Source organism: Aythya ferina (genome assembly GCF_964211825.1).
Source record: "Aythya ferina genome assembly, chromosome: 1".
NCBI classification, from domain to species: domain Eukaryota; kingdom Metazoa; phylum Chordata; class Aves; order Anseriformes; family Anatidae; genus Aythya; species Aythya ferina.
Window position 1 is genome coordinate 180669208 of NC_140296.1, and position 22201 is coordinate 180691408.

At 39.2% G+C, this 22201-nt stretch overlaps 1 protein-coding gene across 5 annotated transcripts in view; it reads left to right on the forward strand.

Moving 5' to 3' along the window:
- The window catches only part of MET (MET proto-oncogene, receptor tyrosine kinase), a 134448-nt gene that overhangs the window by 70775 nt on the left and 41472 nt on the right, over positions 1-22201 (forward strand). For all 5 annotated transcript variants that reach the window (XM_084513708.1, XM_084513711.1, XM_084513710.1 and 2 more), the window contains 3 exons: positions 6809-7000; positions 18657-18791; positions 20201-20374. In XM_084513708.1, the coding sequence (XP_084369834.1) occupies positions 6809-7000; positions 18657-18791; positions 20201-20374 (501 nt within the window). The remainder of the gene's footprint in view (positions 1-6808; positions 7001-18656; positions 18792-20200; positions 20375-22201) is intronic.

Genomic DNA, 22201 nt, shown 5'->3' on the forward strand with positions numbered 1-22201 from the left:
AAATAAGCAAAATGCAAAGATTACTCAGGTCCATTTTATCTGCTGAATCAATAGGATTGACTTAGTGCTAATGCACTAACCAGATTATGAAAACTTATGCAGCACTGTTCAATGACAAAAGCAAATAACTCTTTGAATGATCTTGACAATAGAACATGTAATCATCTTAATTTGTATTAACTAATTACATTTAACATGGATGTCTTTTTACCTTATTACCTTAAGTGGAGCATCACTACAGTAACCGTCTCCCCCCCCCATTTGAGCACTGAAGTAGATCAAAGCAACAAGTATAGGAGATAGTGGAATGATACTATGTAAGATGCATCAATAGAGTTGTTAAAAACATATTTTTTTTTTTTCTGGGAGTCATAAACTTTTATATGATCTTTCCATTGACTTTAGTGAATTCTAGGTCAAGTCCTGGAAGCTGAAAGTGTAGCTGAAAGATCTTTCAGTAATTCCCTTTAAATTTCTCCTTATTTTGCAACAAGTATTATTTTGAAGGGTTGGTTTCCTTTGTAACTTAGATTATCTGCAGGCAATGGCAACACATAGTAGTGGCCACTGTATAATTAAGGTTGATTGAAAGTTGTTTCCATTTTAAAGTATTGTTTCCAGTTGCTTTTTCTTCAAGTCTCTTACTTTGCAATTGAGATTTGAAGGTTTATTCTCAGAAAGGGAACATACCCCTCCTGTATTTTATAAAAATAAAAATAAAAAAATGAATTGCTTTCAAATACATGAGGAATAATGGGAAGAAGAGGAAGGAAGAGGGAAACAACTCTTTGTTTAAAATAAACAGAGGAAAAAACTCTTTTCCCATTTAAAGCAAAGCTTCAGTGCCCCAGCAGAAGTTCTTAGAAACAGGAGAACCCAGTCCCCTGCCTCAGATGTGTTCAGTTCTCAGTGAACACTGGACTGAGTTCACAGTACCTACAGTCTAGGTTTGTCTTTCAGACATCATGAAGAAATCAGAAACACAATAGGTCTGCTTTGTGGGAATTTTTTAGTGCAGAAATGTGTGTCCCTTTGGCAAAATTGGCCCACTCCATGCTTTATTGTTTTACCCCTCCTTAGTATTACAAAAAGTGCTTGGTAATGATGTCTGTTGATATTTTGCAAAAATCTGTTTTAAAAGTCGCATTGCATTTTCATGCATTTGGGTTTTCTCTTGTGATTTGACTTCTGAGTAATTTCTGAAATCCAGGTAGTTTTTTGATAGAATACAGCTTCAAAAAGGCAAGCTTACATCATATCAATACCTAACGCTGCCACTTCCACATGAACATTATCTGTCTTTCTGTGCTGTGAGAGCAGCAGGTGGGCTATGCACGGCATATCTCCAACATACTGTTCTAGTCTGGCTTCCCTACTGCAAATAATAGCTGATTTGTCCCCTTGGAATACCTCTTTCCAATGATATACTGAGCCCACCACCATAAATGTGTGCAATAGTTCAAAATGAAAGACCCAAGCTCTTCATTAGTAATATTGGATAAAGGAAATGAAGTGGGAGAATAAGAAGGTAATGTAATCTTGGTGCCAATAAAGAACACTGTTTTACATTTAGCCTGCTGTTGGACAGTACATACGGCTAGTACTGGCCATCCCTGTTTAGTTACGCATAGTTGCTTCTCTTGGAAATGCAGCAGCAAGTTTTGGGAACTCATTCTGCCATTGTGCTGATCCAACAGATGACAAGTCTGGCTGTGGAACTGCAGTTGATCTTGTTGGCAAAAGCCAACACACTGCATCCAAAGAACTTCTGTTTCTCATGCTCCTCCATTCTGGCTGGTTTCACTCCTGCCTGTTGTACAGCACTGGAGTTCGTTCACAAGAGATTCTTTTCTGCTCAATTACTTCCAAAAAATAAGTGTGTCCATAATTTTTCATTGTATGATCATTGATTGTGCCCATAACTATAAAGAATTCAGATAGTCTGTGACAGTTATGTATAGTGAGAAAAACAAATGTGACTGTGGCTTTTTAGAATTGCTAGTAGTAAAATTGGGTCCATTTCATGAATTTTCCTTCTTTCAAATTGCAGAGAAAATATTCTTCCATGGGACTGGAGTAGAAAGCTACTTATATTTATCTCCTCTTCTCCCTTGTGCTTTATTCATTCTGACCAGCTAAGGCATGAAACTACAGGGGACAGGAGAAAGGAGTTTGTCCCTTTGCCAAGGGAACCGACAGAAGAAGGCATGAGGTGAATAGAGTCCATAAATGGGCCAGAGGCCAGAAAGTTTGTCCTGGTTATTTTTCTCCTCACCTTGTCTTGGAGCTATAAGAATAAGGATTTTAGTAGTCTTTTCTAACTGAGCATAGAATGAAAGAGACTGGTATGTGACAGCTGGGAAGATTTATGAATTTTATGAAATCCAAGGAGTAATTCCTTTCAGAGATAACAACAATAGGCAGGAGATCTTTATAATGTACTTCACATTTTTAAACTTGGCACTGGAAAAGAGATGGTACAGGGTCTAACTCCAGTACGATGCTGATCAAGTCACTCATCCCTTTCAGGCAATATCCTGGCTTCACTGACATTACTGGAGCCAAAATTTCACCTCTCTTATTTCACTTGAGAAGACAGAGTGATCAAATGCATTGCTTACCTGAAGAGAAATAGTGCAAACTATCCAGGAAATTTGAACGCATTACAGAACAGCAAAACTTTATTGGCTAAAAATACTCAAGCAAATTGAGAGAGAAAAGTCTGATAAGGTCCTTCTGTCTTCCCCACAGTTACTCTTGCTGTTCAGAGTCTGTTATATAAGTTTTACATCATTATGTATTTGAATCCAGCAGGACACAGTCCTGAAAATTTCAGTTTATTTATCTTGACTCACTGACCTCCACAACAGGAGATAAGAAACTGTTCAGGAGATTTCCTAAATGTCTTCCTACACTGTTTCCATTTTAAATCAGATTGGGAGCCAATTTGTTATGTAGAATCATCTATTCATTCCCACTACAGCAGTTATTCGTTGAAAATGGGCTTTTGCTATTTGCAGATATCAGACTCCATCTCCTCCAGCTGCAGCACATTTCCACCATGTTATGCCATAGAAATGCTCAAAGGAGAAATGCTGTAGGCACTTCTGGGTGCCCATTTCTCTTGAGGGAGACTCCCAAGATCCATAGAAGAAAACAAAAGCTGATCATTAGGCATTTGATTCCTGACAGCTAACAAGTTAAAAGTCACATAAACTAACCAGTAGGAAATAAGACTCCTACATATTCCCAATGTACTTGAATTATCCTTCATAAGTGTAGCATTTTACAATTCACACTAGTAAATCTCGTTAATTTCAGCATACTTCTTCAATTTGTCAAATTAAATTTTAATTTTAATGATGTCTTCCAAATTGTTTGCAAGACAGCATGAGATGCTCTGCAGTGATTAAGTCATTAATTTCTAGTTTATTCAAGACATTAAGCATCAGATCAAGACATAATATCACTATCTAATTGAGCACTGCACTTAAATAAGAAGAGCGGTTTTGGCCAGCTGTAGCAAGACAGGTCTGGAGGAATGCTTACTGAACTGTTTCTCCAAACAGCAGTCACTGCAAATATCAGAAAATCTCAGAAAAAATCCCTGGTTAAACTTTTTTTTTTTTGGTCCCTGAGTCTATTCAGACCAGAGGACAGGAGACTAAATACTGACACTGACCTACCTGGGTATTTTTTTGAGATTTCCATTAGCAACTTTAAAACTTTAAGTTTTCCTCCCTGCTTTGCACTTTTAGTTTCAAATGTGCAACTCTGTCCAAAATAATATTTTTAAGTCCACTGAACATGAGGTGTAAATCATCAGTTAACCACCAAGCAGCAACAGCTCTTGATAGCCCAGCTTGATGTCTAGGGACTTCTTTGGTATGTTTGTCCTCCATGGACGGAGTCCAGGGAAAATTCCAAAACACCAAAACTTCCCCTATGAACAAATAAGGTAGTGTGTTATCTCCTACCTTCTGGATACAGAAAAAAGGCAGGGCTTTCCCGCACATCTTTGCATTCCAGTGGCACACCTACACCAGTTTCACAAAGCCCTTGCTGTGAATCACACCCAACTGGCACCTCTCATCACACAAGAGAGGCAATATAGCCCAACCCACGCACTTACCAGTGCTCTAATCGTCCATTTCAATATTTGTGTGATTTGTCACTGCAACTTGGCGTAATATCCAGAGTGCATCATCTGACATCAGTTATTTTTCCACATTGACAGCCAAGAGGATACTTATGTGTACACTGAGAGAAAGAGAGAGGGAGGCAGAGATTCAATCTTCAAAGAGTTAATTTAAAGCAGCTTCTTTGCTGAAGTTTTCTGTGCTATCAATCTTCCTTTAGTTTTCTAAGTAGCCTTTTAATCTCTGTATTTCTACTCAAAGATCAAAGCATTCGTATTTCTTGAACAGCTAACCTTATGTTATGGTTGATCCATGAAGCGCCAGGTTTTGTAAGAGAGCCATATGTGGAACACTCTGCAGGTCTTTGGGCAGATACCCAAAATTACGACATCTCTGAGGAAGGCTGAAATGACTTTGTGGCTGAAATGACTTCAGGAAAGCTAGGAAAGGTATTGGGGCAAACAGGAAAACACAGCCATATTAAAAAAAAAAAAAAAAAACTTGAACAGAGTTTCACAAGGAGCATCAGGATGCTCAAAACGTGTTAAGATAAGCACACAGGAGGAGGTACTTTTTTAGGTTTAGCACTGAAACATTCTCCCTAAAGTTGTTTGCTCATGGAAGGAAAGGAATTATAGCAAAGAGCAGAGGTCCCAAGCTGGGGGAGGGTAAACTCAGAAATCTGCCTTATTTCAAAAAGCATGAGAACTGTACATCTTTCTGCACTTGAACTATTCATACTCATTGTATGAGTAATCTTTGCACAGATGTTTCAGAAATATTTTTCAACTGGATAGGATATGAGTGCAAAAGAATAACGCTTTTCACTTGTTTGTTGGCCAAAACAAAGAAAAATTAAATTTGTCTCCTGTTGATGACTTAACCCAGTCAAGTACTGGGTTAAAAATATGTAAAGTTTATTCAATGACTGTTTGGTGTGCCTAGTGCAAAGTTCCTAGGTCAGTTCCTACCATACGTTAACAGTTAATATCAAAACTAATAGAGCAAACACTTTAGCATGTAGGTAACCAAACCAGTAAGTCACTTCTGTGTCAGATCTAATATGTAAGCCCTCTTCCTGTATCGTTAGGCTATGATTAGGCATAAAGATTTCAATTGCACTTGTTTGGTAAAATCCTTATACAGGATTTTACATAAATGATACAACAAATTGACAGAACACCTGGAGAGAAAAGCTGTCACAACTGCTGGTAGCAACTTCCAAGGATCATAAGAAACCTCACCTGCCAGTGCTATTGCTGGGCACAGTTCAGAAACATAACAATTTGACAGCAAAGGATGGAGCTATTACGTTAAACAGTTTGCTAGTAGCATTTCCAATGCCTTGGGGTTTTTCCAGAATTCAACGGAGTTAAGCCAACAAGAAATCCTTGATTCATTATTTTCTTTCTAATAGTACTCTAAGTAGCAGAAGGAAAACCACCCAAATCAAGAAAATATGAAAATAAAATTTTACTTGTCCCTAACTGCATGATCCAGGCCTATCGACTTTAGTAGAAAGACTCTGACTGTCTTTAAAAGGCTTAATTCAAGCTTTTAAAAGGATTTTTTAAACATGTTTGTAACAACAACAAATCAATAAGAAAAAAAAAATAGGAAAAACCTAGGTCTGTATTGATTTCAACAGAGGGGACTGTCCTAAAATCCTTTATAATCCTCCTACATGTTTATTCATAAAGGATGCTACAGTGGGAACACAGTAGATGACTTCCAAATTTAAACTGGTTAGAGATCCTTTAGGGGGTTCCTGGTTATTATCTGTACAATTTCACCAAAACAGATGAAGTAGTATCAATAGTAATGGAATTTTCAGTTAATAGATTATGATTGAATTATCAGAACTGAAGGTTATATTCTTCTCTAGAGATATCTTAAAGTGTATTGTTCAAGAATTTTTCCAATGAAAATTAAAAACCTGTATTCTCGATTACCAAACTGAAAGAGAAAATCCTGCAAAAGCAGCAACTACTACAGTGCGCTTGAGACATAGTGATTGGACGAAATAGCACATAAGCAATAAATGATCAATATAACAGCCTAAGTAATTATAAAAAGCTGGCTTCACTATATACAATCAGAAACATATTTTTCCTGCTTTATTTCCTCCTCTTTCTCCACCTCTTTCTCCACCTTTTTCTGCGTATCACTGAAAAAAAAAAAATGTAGGGAAAGAAAAGAGAACAGAAAAAGAAAAATGCTGGAAAATCTTATTTTAATAAAAAAAAAAAAAAGTGAAAATGCAAAGTTTTTAGAGAATCGTTTTCTAGGAATCACTGTTCTAGAAGCAGGTGAGTCATTGATCAAGCTTTGCAATCAAAGAATTCTGAGACCCTTGGAGACGGAGCATTATGAAATTCACCTAGAGAAAGAAAACCTTGATATATATGCTTACACATATATCATCCAGTTAAATAAAGACCTTACAGTCTTTTTCCTTACAGAGGGAATAAAAAAGTTGAAAGAAGCATTCCCATAATGTTAAGAAGTCATTGCCTTCCTCAAAGAACATCATAACTGATGAAGCAATTAAGTTTGAAACATTTTAAAATACTTTTGGTCAAATGCATTTGTGCTAAATGACTTCACTCTGACAAAGATCTATTCCTACTCATAAAGACAGTACTCATCTGTACTTCATTTTCTAACAGGCTTTTTCAAGAAATGCTTCATACTGCAGAGCACAAGATGATGAATATCGCTTAGAAGTTACAACTCCTTTGCAGAGGGTTGACTTGTTCATGGGCCAGTTCAACAACGTCCTGTTAACTTCAATATCTGTCTTCACCAAAGGGAACCTTACCGTTGCTAATCTGGGAACTTCGGAGGGACGCTTCATGCAGGTAAATATCACCTTCACAGTAAAAAACACTGGAGTTAAACAGAATAGTGAAAAACAAGGAGCGGTATTATCGAGTTTAACGGGGTGTTAGAAAATTCAAATTGCTGAGTAAAATAGAGCCTCTGGAACATAGACAAAGCATCTAATAGAGCATTCAGCATTTTAAATGTTTCACATGGGCTTTGTGGTTTGGAGCAATGGTTTTGGAGCAAAATCCGCCATATCTCCACTTTGGCTGGTTCAGTCCAGAGATCTTTTTTGGTCTGCACAAACTACATTTCTTTGAAAGGAATATAAACTGAATTTTTTGTCCTAGATACATATCAAGCATTCTCCAACCCCAGCTGCGGGCAAAAAGCTCTAAAGCAATGACTGATTCTCTGAACAGTTTCAGATGCATGCTTCATATGGTCAATTGATCTAGAAGATCAGATTATATCTAGTTTAAAGTAAAATGCCCAGACAGTTTACAGTGTACAAGAAAGAGCATTAGTTGTTTCTATATACTGATCCACTTCTATGGCAGCAAACTATTTGCTTCATACCCATGTGAGTTTACGACTCACAGCTGAATAATTGAGATTAACTGCTCTGTCACCTAGTTGTAAGTCTCTCTGAGTACATCTCAGTTTTTAGGACTCATTGTCTTCTCACTATTCTTTTGGACAGCAATTTTTCCTGTCTTAAACCAGGTTTTCCATAGTGAGTGGTAAATCACCCTCCTGAGAAGTCTGTCTCCCTCCACTGAGTACATAACTAATCTAGGCAGGTAGATTAGCCTGCATACCTTCTTTGTAGGTGAATAACAAAATAAATCTAACCCATACAGCCAGTCTTTTAAAAATTTGGCAGTCAAACATGAGAAGACAAAATACTTTGAAAACAATGAGGGCTTCCTCTACTTACGCACCTTCTTTCAATCACTGTCAACCCACAATGACCACTTTGGAGAGCTTGTCTTCTCCAGCCACCACAGGGTCCAGCCTGGGTGTGTATCTCGGCCTGGATCCCACCTGCACCCAGGGTTCTATGTCCTTTTTACTCTGCCAGTATTATCCGTCCTCTAGTGGACTTCCAAATGTATTGGCAGTCTTTGACGCTTTAGAGAGTCTTTGCTCTGTAGGCCGCAGTCATCAAATTTAGCAGTTGTCCCTCAACCGTCATTAACTGACTCCTGATAAGAAGGCTGTGCCCTTCCAGCTTTCCCACATCTGGTAATCTTCCATTAGAAACCACTTGGGCACGTACACCTTTTCATAAATTCTTGATGTAGCATGAGTCATCAGAGAAGACTAAATAATATGCCTTCTCTTTTTTCTCTCTTCCTCTCATTCTCAGTCCCTACCACATCCAGTGGGGTTACATACTGTCCCCAGTATTTGCTAATCCCCAATTGGCACCCTTTTTGGACAAAGGGTATCCAACATCCCCACTACTGCCTTCTGCACAGACTGGGTGCAGAACCTGCCCTGTGTTGCACAACCCATAGTGCTCCTGAAAAGAGGGGGGTGAAAGTAATTTACCATATAGGACAGGTGGAAAACAGGAGAAAATCAGAGAAAATTACATTTCTCCTTTCCCCCTAAAAGACAGGAATTTAACAAAATGTTCAGTGACAACCCTGCCAGTTTTACCTGAACTTGCTTTGACGACCTCGTTATCTTTAAGCTGCAGCTAGTCTTCAGCACAGGAAAGGCAAATGCTAAGAGCTACACACTGAGCACAGGAGCAACCTACGCTCTGTTATTAAACATAGATACTGGTTCACACAGTGAACATGAGCAATTTGTTTAACCTTTCTGAAGCCATTTCCTTATCTAAAATATACAGTTAATAACAGCCACTGTCTTATTCACTGCACTTGTTTTGGGCTGCCATAAAGCTTTTAGGGAGCTGTGGTGGAAAGCACAAGGCAGCATTATTTTTATTTGTAATGTTCCTTAAATTATTCATTCAAGTCCTGCACCATACATCTCATTCAGACATTTACCCACTCATGGAACAATTAAAATATTTCCAGGACACATTTCCCATTCCAGGTTCAGTTACAGATCAAAAGAAAGGCTATTGTGTACACTGCATATTGCCATTAGCAGAAATATTCTCATCATTGAATTAGATTGGCTAGAGTTACAGAGGGAAGTTAGCATTGGGCTCATACTGTAGTAAGTAGGAGCTCTTTCTTTGAGGATTTGGTGCAACCAGCAGGAGAATAAGCATACCAACTAGGTTTAATGACACTACCTCCAGATAAAATGTTTAGTATTTTTTTTGCCTTTAAATGGTTTTGGAAGGAATACTATGTCTCTAGAATACAGAAGACATCACTTTTTCCAGAATTCAATGTACACTTACATTAAGTTTGTTTTTTTTTTTTTTTTTTTTTTTTCTTTTTTTACACTAATAGTTATCTAGGAAGTGCTTTCAAACATGTTCATTAGCAAATGTCCAACTAAAGCAGATTTGCAGTGTTTCTATGGAAATATAGCTATTAACTGCAATGAGATGGAGATCATTAAAAATTGAGCTATTAAACTAACATTACTGAAGTAAAATGGATTAAAAAAGAATCAGGATAATCTAACAATGATTTAATTTATCAAAACAATATCCCTAATCACTTCCCCATATTTTATAGCAAAGAAATGTAACTATTTTCTTTTTTTGTTTCATTCACAAATATACTGGAACATATTGCAAAAAATCCTCCTCTTTTTCCTTATTGTATACCTACCTGTTGCACAGTTTGTCATTTGCACTAATATTTTCGCTCTTTGTACATGCAAATATTGAATTTTCCTGTGCAATCTATTTGTAACTCATAGCTATTCAGAGCTGACTATATCTGTTCAGAGAGAGATTTGCTTTCAGAGAAAATGACTTGCAGAATTTCTAGAAAATTCTATGTATCAACAAACCTGTTTTACATCTGGTTTCATTGTATTAATATATTTATAATATATTTTCATCAAAACTATTTAAAAGAAAAAGAAAAAATACATACTCATATATAGACTTGTAGTGAACACAGTGCACCTGGTACTTAGATCCTTTTTGAAGTATCAAATCTTAAGTCTGTGTTTAGACAATTTAGTTTGTGACATAAACTTCTCTGGCAACACAATGCCCAAATCTGACACATATTGGTGATAATTAAGGGTGAAATTAATGGTTTTTTAATCAAAATTTTGTTATATTAAATTAGGGTTCATTTTAATTATTACAAACATTTTGTGGGGAAAAAATAGATGTTTAAAACACAGTATCATATCATGTAAATTCAACTGAAGCTCCAAGCCTGTGCTGTGGCAGCCAGTAGGTGTCGAATCAAGCTCCTGATGTTCAAACCAAAAAAAATTTATTTGAAAATGTATCTCACATTCTCCTGTTATACCTGCTTACACATGATCAGCAGCCAACCATTTGATTCTTCTTCTCTTCTTTCTTTCATGTTTCTTGCTCTCTTTCCAGATCCTTTTGCACTTTCTTCTGCCCATCACTGTCTTCCTTCCTACCGATGCCTCATCTCTGTTTCCAGCCATATTTTTCTGTTTACCACACAATTACAGCACAGCATTTCTGCAAAAGTCAAGAGAAGGTTTAATATGTAGTTTCTGAGAACACGATTTTTCCTTCTGTAAATGATGGCTAGCTGAGTCTAGGTTTTTGATGTATTTAGAGCCAGATCACACTGAATAGCTCCTGTCTTTACAAGTGATTCCACTGAAGCTGATGGCTGTGCTAATGACCCAACTGTTATCAGAGTACAGCCTGTATTTTGCTCCTTTAAAAAAAGCATCAGAGGAGCCAATAATATTTGGAATGCAGAAGCAGGTATGCCTTACCCAACCAGTGAATAGTCACCTGTTGTTTTCTACTTGTCCTCTTAGTTGGATTAAATAGAATTTTTCACTTTCACAGCTCTGAAAAACACTGATACACTAATACAGGAATGGAAATACTGCCTCCTTTGCTAAATGTTTATTTTTTTTCAGCCAAAATCTAAAACTAAACTCAAATCAATCTAGATTGTCCAAGCACAGAAGATTCATGAGCTCTTTTAAGGAGGATAATTGGGGCCGGGAGGTGAATTCCAGAGTTCTCCTGGAGAATAATTGCAGCCCATTGACATACTGAGCATGTTTTGGCTGCATCAGAAATGTTAAATTTGTATTTGGCGATGAATAGATTGGAGTTTGTAGTTTACTAAATATTGTGGAGTTTCTGTTACAAAACAGAGCAGTAATAATTTTTCTAAGACAGCTGACATGCATGAGACAGAAAAGAAAAATGGTTTTACTTCCTTCCTAAGCTGGAGCCTGACAACAAGCCTTTTTCCCCCCTTCTTTTTTTTTTTTTTTTTTTTTTCTGTTGAGAAGTTGCAGCTGTTTCGGCCTTTCTTATTGTGCTTGTTTTCAGAGTGTGACTGGGAACATGGGCTGAAAGTACAGCTGTTGGGTGCAAAGTGAATCAGGTATTTCACAGTGGTTATTTGATTAGAAAACAGCACACAGTCACACTGCCGTAGCTGTGGAATCAGATTTACAGCTGGTGTAAACCAGTCTTACTCCCCTCAAGTCAAAGAAACTACACTAAGGATACAACTCATAACTGGAAAAGACACGTTCATTACCGGCCAGTATTTTGGGGATATTTGAGTTTGTCACAAAATAAAAATAAAAAATAAAAAAAAGTCCATGCTGTATTGAGATTAAATATCTTCTATTTTGCTCAGTTCCAAGGTGAAGCTTTTCTTTCTTTGCCTGAAATTACCTCATAGAGTGAGTTTTAAGTGACGAAGAGAAAAGTTCTTCAGGAAGGGGAAGTCTTTCTGATAGCTCTGGGCAGAGTGGGATACGGGAAAGTTTTATAAGATTTATTCCGAAAAGCTCACACTTGGTTTGGCCTTAACAATGGACAAGAGACCAATGCCTTTGATGTCTGCAGAGGCTGGCTTTCAGCATAACACTGTGTTTGGAAGCAGAGCCTTGCACATGCTCCCTACGCCTAAAGCTGGCCTCCCTGCTCATTGGTTACCTGCTTCAGGAAGAGAGGGATGAGAAACTTTTCCCTGTAAGCTTTACACATACTACAGGTAACCACTCTTGTGGGGCAGCACCAGGCTATAAGCATGGTAAGGACCCCCTGCAGATGTCCTCTCATCTTTTTGGAGTAGTAGGATGTCCATCCTGTTTCTCCTGGAGGTAAGGAGAAGGTCTTCCCGTGCGTATACATACACCCTGAGATGCAGTCAGCCACACGCTGGCTGCAGTCCTGTCTGATCTGGCTGGATAAGAGCCAGCTCTAGCTGAGAAGCCAAGCATTAGCAAAACATGGTCACGCAATGTCATGTCTGAGCAGCTTCTGGACTGAATATGGCTTGGGGCACGAGAACCAAAGCATGATAGCATATATAGTCCTCGTTGGCATAGAGTGCATCGTGCACAACAAGCCACTCACCCTCCTCAGGGCCTCCCTGCACACCCTGGCACAGAACAATAACGAACAGCAAGCTTTGTTCTAGGGACACATTGCACCCCAGCAATTTTAACCAGATTTTTCAGCTAAGAAAGGAAGTACAGGGTTAGAATGAAGGTTTCAGGATGGATAGTAAAAGCACATACTGATCCTTCTCCCAGTACCCTCCTGTGTCTGGTACTTTGTGGCCCAGAGATTTCCTGAGCCAGAAAATGCACCTGTGTCTAGTGTTTAGTAGCCCTTACTAGCCCTTTAATAGTCCATAAAGGAATTCCTTTCCATTATGTTTTTTTTTTTTGCCCTCCACACTATGCTGTGACAATTACATCCAGAAATTAATCATGCTTTGAGTGATGAAGAGATTCCTTCACCTGCTGCCTCATCTTTTCGTTTGGTGCACCCCATTCTGTATGATGAGGAACAGGGACTCAGCTCTCACAGATCAATTGTTTGGGAGATTTTCACATGCAGAACAGAAATCTGTTAGCTTTCCTATCCAAGTACAGAATATTTGACAGTCACAGTCATTTCCCGGGAATACTTATGATTAAAAACAATCAACAACAACACCAAACTATAACACTCACATCTCGTTTCCCTGAAAAGAGAAAAATTAGCATGTGTCATAGCTGCTTTCATAGATTACATGCCAGGCAACACAATGCATGTTACAGAAATGAGTATAGACAAAAATAATCACATCTGCTTTTTATTTATAACTGCACTCAGAGAGAGCTTGGAAAATCATGTCCCAGAATGCAAAAAGAAGAGAGCTAGGCATTCAGCATTGCTCTCCTCTTGCAAACAGCAAAATAGCAAGGCCTCGCTGCTTTGGGAATCAAGGCTCAAAGCCATGGTGCCCATTGGCAAAATGAGTTGACACAGAGCAAGGAAGTACAGAGCTTTGCTTTTTTTTTTTTTTTTTTTTTTTTTTTTTTTTTTTCAGCATAGTCATTCAGCTCCAGTTTGTATCACAGCACAGTGAAAGCTATTTCCACCTATGGACTGATCAAACTTCTTTTGTCATAGTTCCTTTCCCACTGGATAAATAAGATTGTAACAAAACCCACTCATGCAAGTGGAAAGCCATGTTGAGAGCAAGTGTGAGGAGGTCACAAAATACATGAGCACAGACCTTAAACCTGGCAGTGTTGGGAGGAGGAAATCATGGCGGGATATAAGCAGTCATTGCAAAAGCTGTCCTACCCAGTGCCCACTCCTGTCCTGCTGCTGTGGGCACTTGGCTTCCCAATACTGTGTGATGTGTTTAAATGCAAAACGTGCACACATGCATATGTAGGAATGTGAATTGTTGCAACCAACCCTTCCCACTTCACATTTTTTTCAACTAGCAGAAATCTGTGGGAAAAACTATGTAAATGATGTTTTCATACATATACTCAACTTTTAACAGTTTTATCATAGCAGCTCTTTCTGTGGTAAAGAAAGTATCCTGATGCTCCCCCCAAAACTATGAAATAGTGCATAATGCAAAATCCGTAGAGCCAAATTAAAATTAACACCTGCTGTTAAATAACTGTTTTGAGAGCACACATGTTTTAATATTCAGTTCAAGTAGAGAAGCTTACACCCTTCAGAGCATTATACTCTGCATGGATTAGAGTGATATACAGCATCTAGAGAGCTACATATGTGCCCTCCCCAAGATTTTGCTGCATATCCCGAGGCATTTAAGGCGTTACACAATAAAGTTAACCCTGAGTCTATCTCTGCTGGGTAATGGCCTCCACCTGCCAGACATCTAGGGAAAAAATAACAATGTGATACTTAGATGGGATTGCTTTAAGAAGGCCTCTCATTTTTGCAGAAGATATTTCACCATACACTCAGTAACATATGTAATTCAATCCTGCTGACTAGCAGAACTGAGCATCAGAACGTTTTTTAAAAGAAGCTGTTGTATGCACTTTTTCAACTCAAGTTATTACAGTCTTCATTTGCCATATTATCCTTAAATTAACCTAGATTTGAGGCTTCTCACTTACAATTAATACTAACCGATGGTAAAGTAAGTGTGTATAAATGAATTACTTTGATCTTTATCAACGTAAGTGATCACTGGCTTCCAGTACTAAAGATATATTAAATAATATATTAATTAATTAGTTGTTGGCCCTTTATCAAAGTACTTTGAGCCACAGTGAAAGATTGCATACCTTTTTGTGTTTCTCTTAAACAAAGGGAAATAAATATTGTGTTTGATTTAAGAAGGATGTCTGGGGCTGTAGCTATGATTAGGAATGTGCTTCTTGGGAGGGTTATTTGAAAGAGCATGAGAACAGCTGCCCGGGTTCATCAAACCAAAGGTCCATCTAGCTCAGTCTTCTGTCTCCAGCCTCCTGACAAGTGGATGCCTAGGGAGCAGGGCAACATAGGCAATACCTTCTAGTTCAATACTTTCTAGTTCTTCAGTTCTTGGGATTTCCTGAGCAACTGTGTTTTGTTTTTTCAGTTCTTTCCATGTACATTGCATTTACATCCTCTGGCAAGGAGTCACACATGTTCATCGCATAGAGACAGGAAGTCTTGCTCTTTTGTTTGTTTTAAACCTGCCTATTACTTTTGCTTTTTGATGGTATTTAGTACTTTTATTGGAAGACAGTAAATGGTCAACCACTAGCCACTCTCTCCATGTCACTTACGGTCCTGTATGCCTTTTCCATATCCCACCCACAAAGTCAGTGCTTCCACTCTAGCCCAGTCATTGCTTGTTTCAGCCTTTTGATTGCCTTTGTTACCCTTCCCTGAACCTTTTTCCCATTTTAACATATTATTTTTGTCATGAGGCAACGAGAACTGCACAGAGAATTCAAGGACTGGACAAGCTGTGAGTTCTTATGGCATAAGTATCTTTTCTGATTTGTTGTCTAATCCTTTTCTATAATTCCTAACTTTGTTTTTGCACTGCTGCTGAACAATGAGGTGATATTTTCCTGGAACTATCTATCATGTTATCACTTTACATTTATCTTCTTTGTCATATTTCACCTGCCATTTTATTGCCTTGACACACTGTCTTGTAAAGTCCTCTTGCCATCCTTCATCGTCTCTCCTCATCCTTATCACCTTGAATACTTTCAGATCTTCAGCAAACTTTGTCGCTGGACTGCTCACCCACTTTTCAAACTCATTTATGGATACATTAAACAGTATGGATCCCAGCACAGGCCCTTGCAGAACACCACTGGTGTTCTGACTTATTATTGCAAGAGCTACCCATTTACAGCCAGCATCTGTTTGTTCTCTTTCAGTCAATTATTTGTCTGCACAAGCCCTACCTCTCTCCTAACTGCTTGAGTGCAGGCACACAGATATACTTTAATTTCTTGTGTGTCCTGGAGAAATATTTGATAATCTCATTAAGATCACACACAGAATCACACAGAATTTCTAGGTTGGAAGAGACCTCAAGATCATCGAGTCCAACCTCTGACCTAAGATGTTTAAAAACAAAGCAAAACAAAAAGAAACACCAGTACTTGGATAATCATAATAATGTTTCTAGTCTTTGTATAGATAAATCCTTCTGTAGCACTGAAATATTTCCATTGCAGAAGTAGCACATGTATGGTAGTGTGGGCAAAATACAGCAATGCCAAAAGGTACACACATACCAGCGCAGTCCCAAGCAATAAAAATCAGAGGTATCTGAGAACAACACTGGAGTCCTAAGTAGCCTCATCTTCATGCTGTAGCAACTGTCTTAAAATTGCCTTTCTCTTCAGGATTATGTTGGATAAGGGTAAGATAGAATTTCAAGGACTAGGCTGATGCGTGCAGAAATGGCACAGTTATAGGGACCAGAAAGAGCATTTTTTGCATCTTGAGTCTGTTACTGCAACTCTGTAGGCTGGTGGATTAGTTCTAGGAAAACTGCAAACTTTTATTCCATAGTTTCAAATGAGTTAGGAAGTGTAATTTGAGCTCCCTGTATGTCATGAGGCCAAAGTCTGTCCACCTGGGCTTTGAGCAGGTGATTTGACTATCAGCCCCAGTACAATAAAGGTTGCTTGGTTTTTAATGTACCACGTAATTTTCCAAGACTATTGAGAGATGGGATCCAAATTTTCATGTATCATCTGAGGTTGCAACACAGATGTGTTTAAGGGGTTAACACTGTGGCTCAATCAGAAAGAATGCTTGGCAATAAGAGGAAGCCTGGATTAATGATAGAAAAGAATTCTTAGCATTTTATAGCAGTGGGTATCCGAGATGAGACATGGCTAATGATCAACTAAAAAGGTATTTGCAGCTGTGGTGCTACCTCTCCCCATAATGCCAACATTAATCAAGCTTTTCCATGCAGCTTTGCAGTCCATTCTATTTTTCATTGTCCTGAATAAAAAAACAGAGCTCATGCCCTAATACACTGAGTCAGACACCATACTTCTGTGTCACTGAAAATGATCAGACCTTATCGATTTATAAAAGCTGTACTTTCTGTACTGTGAAACAAACTTATAACAAATTCTTTAACAAAGCCAGTTTCATTTTAAGGGGAAAAAAGCCTCTTGTAACCCCAAACTGTAAATATCTTTGAGATGTGAAACAGTTATCACCATGAATTTACTGCTCATATATTTTATTTAAGTCTTGAATTACAACAAAACATCAGCTGTAATTACAGCATCTCTAAGTCGAGTCTTGGAGTCAGCCCTCTTGCTGAAAGACCTTGGCAATGCAAAATGCCAGTGAAATCATGTAAGTCAATGTCCTGGCTGTTCTGGTGCTGCCTTAGGAGTCAGGAGAAAAGCTTCATTATAGGAAAAAATGAAACTTTTGACATACAAGTTATTTCCAAAATGGCTTCAATCTTTTTAAATAATGAACTCCATTGAATCTCAACTTCTCAACAAACGCTGATTATCTAAATTCCTTAAGTAAACTACACGTGATGCAGCTTTTGAAACATGAACATGATCTTCCCTTATGTAAACAATCCTCTGCCTTTGTTGCCTGATGCTATCGCACTGGGTGCACATCCTTCTGGATTGCAGGCCCAAGCCTATAAAATCTTGCTATCAAATATCCACCCCAATCTGCAGATGCTTTATGCCTGTGCTTAACAACCATGACTCATCCCATTAAAGTCAACAAAGTTACAGTAGTAAAGTTAAGCATGTGTTTGCAGGAATAAGCCCAAATTCTCAGAAGTATTTAGGTAACTTAAGATGAAGAGAGATGACTAGTGGGGGAATTTCATACTGGTGTGACTAATCTTCCTAAGATCTTCTGAAATCAAGAGAGAAAGTGCTCTTGCAAAGGGGCTTCAGGACAGCTAAATTAGGCTCCTGTTTTGGAACATCTTCCAGAGAGCTTACTGCTTTCCCTGTTGCTTAAGAGGTGCCAAGACTGTCCTGGACACCCAGCTCCCACAGAAATTAGCAGGAGTTAGACCTCACAGTGTCCAGCCTGATCTGGTGGGTGGCATCCCTGCCCATGGCAGGGGGCTTGGAACTGGATGATATTTAAGGTCCCTTCCAACCCAAGCCATTCTGTGATTCTATGATTCTATGATTTTGCCAAGCACTTGTCTGCAGTAACAACCATTTCAGCAGCTCTGGAAATTGAGCTCTGACTGCTTGTGGTGGCTTCATAGCCATGCTCATAGCAACAATCTGCCTGCCATAGTTTTGGACTCCAGCAGCCCCACATACACCATGACCAGATAGTAACAACACAGGCTACAGTGCACTGTTCAAGCTGAAGGACCAAGGTGAAAATAAATAGAAACATGTCAAAGGCCTGAAGTTTCCTCTAAATAGACATTGTAGATAAAATTCTTTTTTTTTTTTTTTTTTTTTTTCTCACATGTACTCTTAAATCTACAAGGCTAAGTGACCCATCTTCACTTTTTATGGTTGATTTATAAATACTTGAAATTAAAGACCAAAAAGCAAGCAATGACTCCTTGGTATTTTAGTAAACATGATGCATTTTGAGGATCCTCCAAGAGCCATGATTTGCTGTGTTAAATAAAGTGGATTTTATAGAGGTTTAATCAGATCATGATGGAACATTATGCAAAACATTATGCAATGTAATGCAAAGTAATTAATGCAAGCAGAAAAGTGGCAGGGATGTGAGACTGTTGAGCAGCATTTGTGTCACAAACTGCCTGCTGATTTTCTGAATTTCTGAATTTCTATCTTTCATAGATCGTGGTCTCCCGTTCAGAGCCCACAGCTCCCCATGTCAGCTTTCAGCTGGACTCCCACCCCATCTCTCCTCAGGTTGTTGTTGAGAACTCAGTAGCAGCAGATGGCTATACCCTGGTAGTGACTGGAAAAAAGGTGAGCAGTACATAATCTAATCATTCCTCACCCTGTGCAAACCTGCATACAGAGCAGTAACATTCATTAAGGACAACTATTCACACTTCTGTTTTATGTTTTGCATCCTCCCAGCCCTTCCATTCCCTTGGGAACGCTGGAGGGGCAAGTTTCCTCCAAGACTTTTTTTTTCCCCACTAAACAAACCAACAGACTAAGATTGAGAAATGTTTAAATAATGTAAGAACTGTGATATAAACCAACAAAAGCCAGGAAATGCAAATTTAAAGCTGAAAGTCTGTCCTTAATTCAAGTGCTTGCAAAGAAAAACACACAATGGCTTAAGAAAAGAATGGTGTTCAGAATTTCCTGGCTTTTGTTGGTTTGTGTCATAACTTTATAACTTTTTAAGAGGGGTGTGTGTGCAAATGTTAGGTGGGTGTGTTTAAAATTGGAGATGCTGTTCTTGGTAAGGTTTGAAGATTATTTTATCAGGCAGTTTACAAAGGGTTAATAAAAGATGAAGAGTTATCGTAAATATGCTATTGTCATAATTATTATAACTAGGATGTGCATTGTCAGGTGGATTTAGAACATCATCGTATTAGCAGATAATATTACAGATAATCCTAAACCTTAATCATAAGCAATAATTTGACCTCTTGAGTTCTATAAGAATTTAAAGAAATTAATCAGCCATTACTAAAGATGGTTATTAATCATTTGCTAGAAACTAAGAGATATTTACAAGAGTAATCTTCAAAGAAAATGTCCCAAAAATGTTGAAGAAAGGTACTGAAGTATAAATTATAGAGTGATGTAATTAAATGATAGTGTTAATACTTTGATCAAAGATAACTTCTGATATTTAGAGTGACTATTATCATACTTATTTTTGATATTTTGAAAATTATCATAAATTTTAATTCATGTTTTTGATATAGGTTAGGTTTTTTTATGGTATGTGTTAAACACCAAGTACTTGGTCAGTCGTGTGCCCAGTGTGTCACAGAAATTAATGTATCCTAACCAAAGTTGAAATAGCCATCATGCCTATTTTTATAAACATATGAACTAAGACATACTGAGACACACTGTTTTTTCCAAGAATTGCTACAGAACTGGGAGGAGCACACTGCTGTTTTCTTTTTCCATCAGCAAAAAAATGCTATCTTGCTGTAAACACCAGATGCCGGTAGTAACTGTATATAACATTAAGATGCCTTTAGGGTTTCTCCCAAGTGAATTTAAAATCATGTCACTTAAATTACTTATAAGATCCTATAATTACCGAGCTAAAGAGAAGCCGAACCACGACTTGCACAGCTGAAATCTGAGTAGTGCCACAGCACGCTGCATAAATTGAGACTCTCCTCGCCGGTAAGTGTGTACATTCAAAGGCTCTATGCACCATCTCTTTCCATCAACAGATAACCAAGGTGCCCCTGAATGGGCCGGGCTGCCACCATTTCCAGTCCTGCAGCCAGTGCCTGCTGGCGCCTGCCTTCATGCAGTGCGGCTGGTGCAGCGAGCGCTGCCTGAGGTCTCCAGAGTGTGCTGGAGGGACCTGGACCCAGGAGACCTGCTTGCCGAGAGTCTACGAGGTAAAATACATGTTTCTGGTATTCACATCTGCATTGTTTCAGATACATGGCATCCAGGGGACCGTACCGGTGGTTGGGGTGGTGTGTGGGGTGAAGGGCAGCCTGCCCACCACCCCTCAGAAATCCTGAGCTGGCAGAGCCCTCCAGGCACAGCAGCACCCACCACATGGCCTGTGGTGCAGCCACTGCTGCTTTGACACTGCATCGTGAGCTGAAAAGGTTGGATGAGTCTTTAGGATAAACACATAGGAAGAGATGCCCTCAGATGCCCTGTTGGTGAGCATGAGAAGCAAACAGAGGAGTTCCCATGCTCGTTCCACTTCTTATTTTTATGCACTTATGGCAAATGAAGCGCCTGCTCTCTCTCACAACGGAGGTGGCAGCTGGAGGGGAGCAAGCCAGCACCTTCGCCCTGGCAGAGGGGACAGCCAGAGGCTGCTCTCCGTGGGCTCCTGTGAAGAGCATACAGGGACAACGCTGCACAGATGAGCACAGAGCCCTGCTGGCTCGCCCCTGTTTTCATTTAGCTATGGTTGGTGTGAGATTTGCACGGGCAGACTGTACGTTTAACCGCATCGTTTGAGTGAGGTGCGACACGGCTGTGAAGGCCAAGGCTCAGGGAGCAGCAGATGGACTGATACACCAAGGGAGGAACAAGCAGAGAGCCTTCTGGTAGCACTTGCACCTACTTACTTTTAACACATTTAAACTATACTGTATGGCCAAAAAGTACATTTTCCTCTGGGTATACAGCTTGCAAACAGAAATGAAACTTTGACATGCTAAACTCTCAGGGAGAAAGGGAAGCAATAGCTCTTCCTTAGCAAAGAGTGTTTTCTTTCAACTGGGCAGATGATTTCATGGACAACAGCTTTTTTACGAGTAGCCAGGCAAAACTGCTGTAAAAGCTTGGATTCGCTAGTAATCTAGCAACATGTTTACAGGGGTGGTATTTGTCATGTTTCAGATACAAAATTTAGGGCTAAGTCAGAAATAATTCAGTGAACAGACAATGAAGCACTCTAAGAATCATACCCAAAATGGATGGAGAGATGTGTGTGTGTGTGAGCATGCGTGTAAGTGTGTTTGCCTTGCCTTCAGTTACCATTTACCTTTGGGTGAAGGAGATATAAAAAAGCTGCTATTCCAAATGTGAATCATTTATTTTCACTTTACACAAGAACTCAGCCATTTCAGAAAAGCTGTGGTAGATGATCAAATTGTCCTTTCTGTCCACAACTTTTAAGAGACTATGAATCACTGATACAAAGGCATGCACTGGGGATTAGTCCTGGCCCATTTTTATATACCCCTGCAGAACCAAACTGCTCACACCTGCCCTGCATAGCTTGTTTTGTCTTTCCTAGAGCTCAGGCATAAGCAGCAACCCTTAACGTTTTTTCTCAGCAAAAATTTCCAACAGCTGCTGTGGCTTGCCATGCATCCAAAAAGATTTCAAAGGTTCAGAACTGCCTCATTTCTGGCTTTCAGAGGTGCTGAGCTCACACAGCCCTCTCTGGTTTCAACCCGGAGTGCGTGTGCTCGGCAGCTTCAAGAAGCAAGCACCTGGAGCCTATGCAGAGACGCACAGACCAAGAGGTGCTTCCCCAGAGCCACCTCTCGAGTCCCTCTGGAGTTGCTGGGAGGATTCATCCAATGGATCAAGCCATTGATGTGGGCAGCAGGAGCAGGCATGGGGCTGGCCATGTGCTGCCCTTCCCCACAGACAGCTCAAGCCCTGCCCACTCAGCACAAGTCCAGTCTGCCCCTGTAATGAACATGGATCTGTGGCACTGATGGGTCTTGAAAGGAATCTTGAATTCCTGT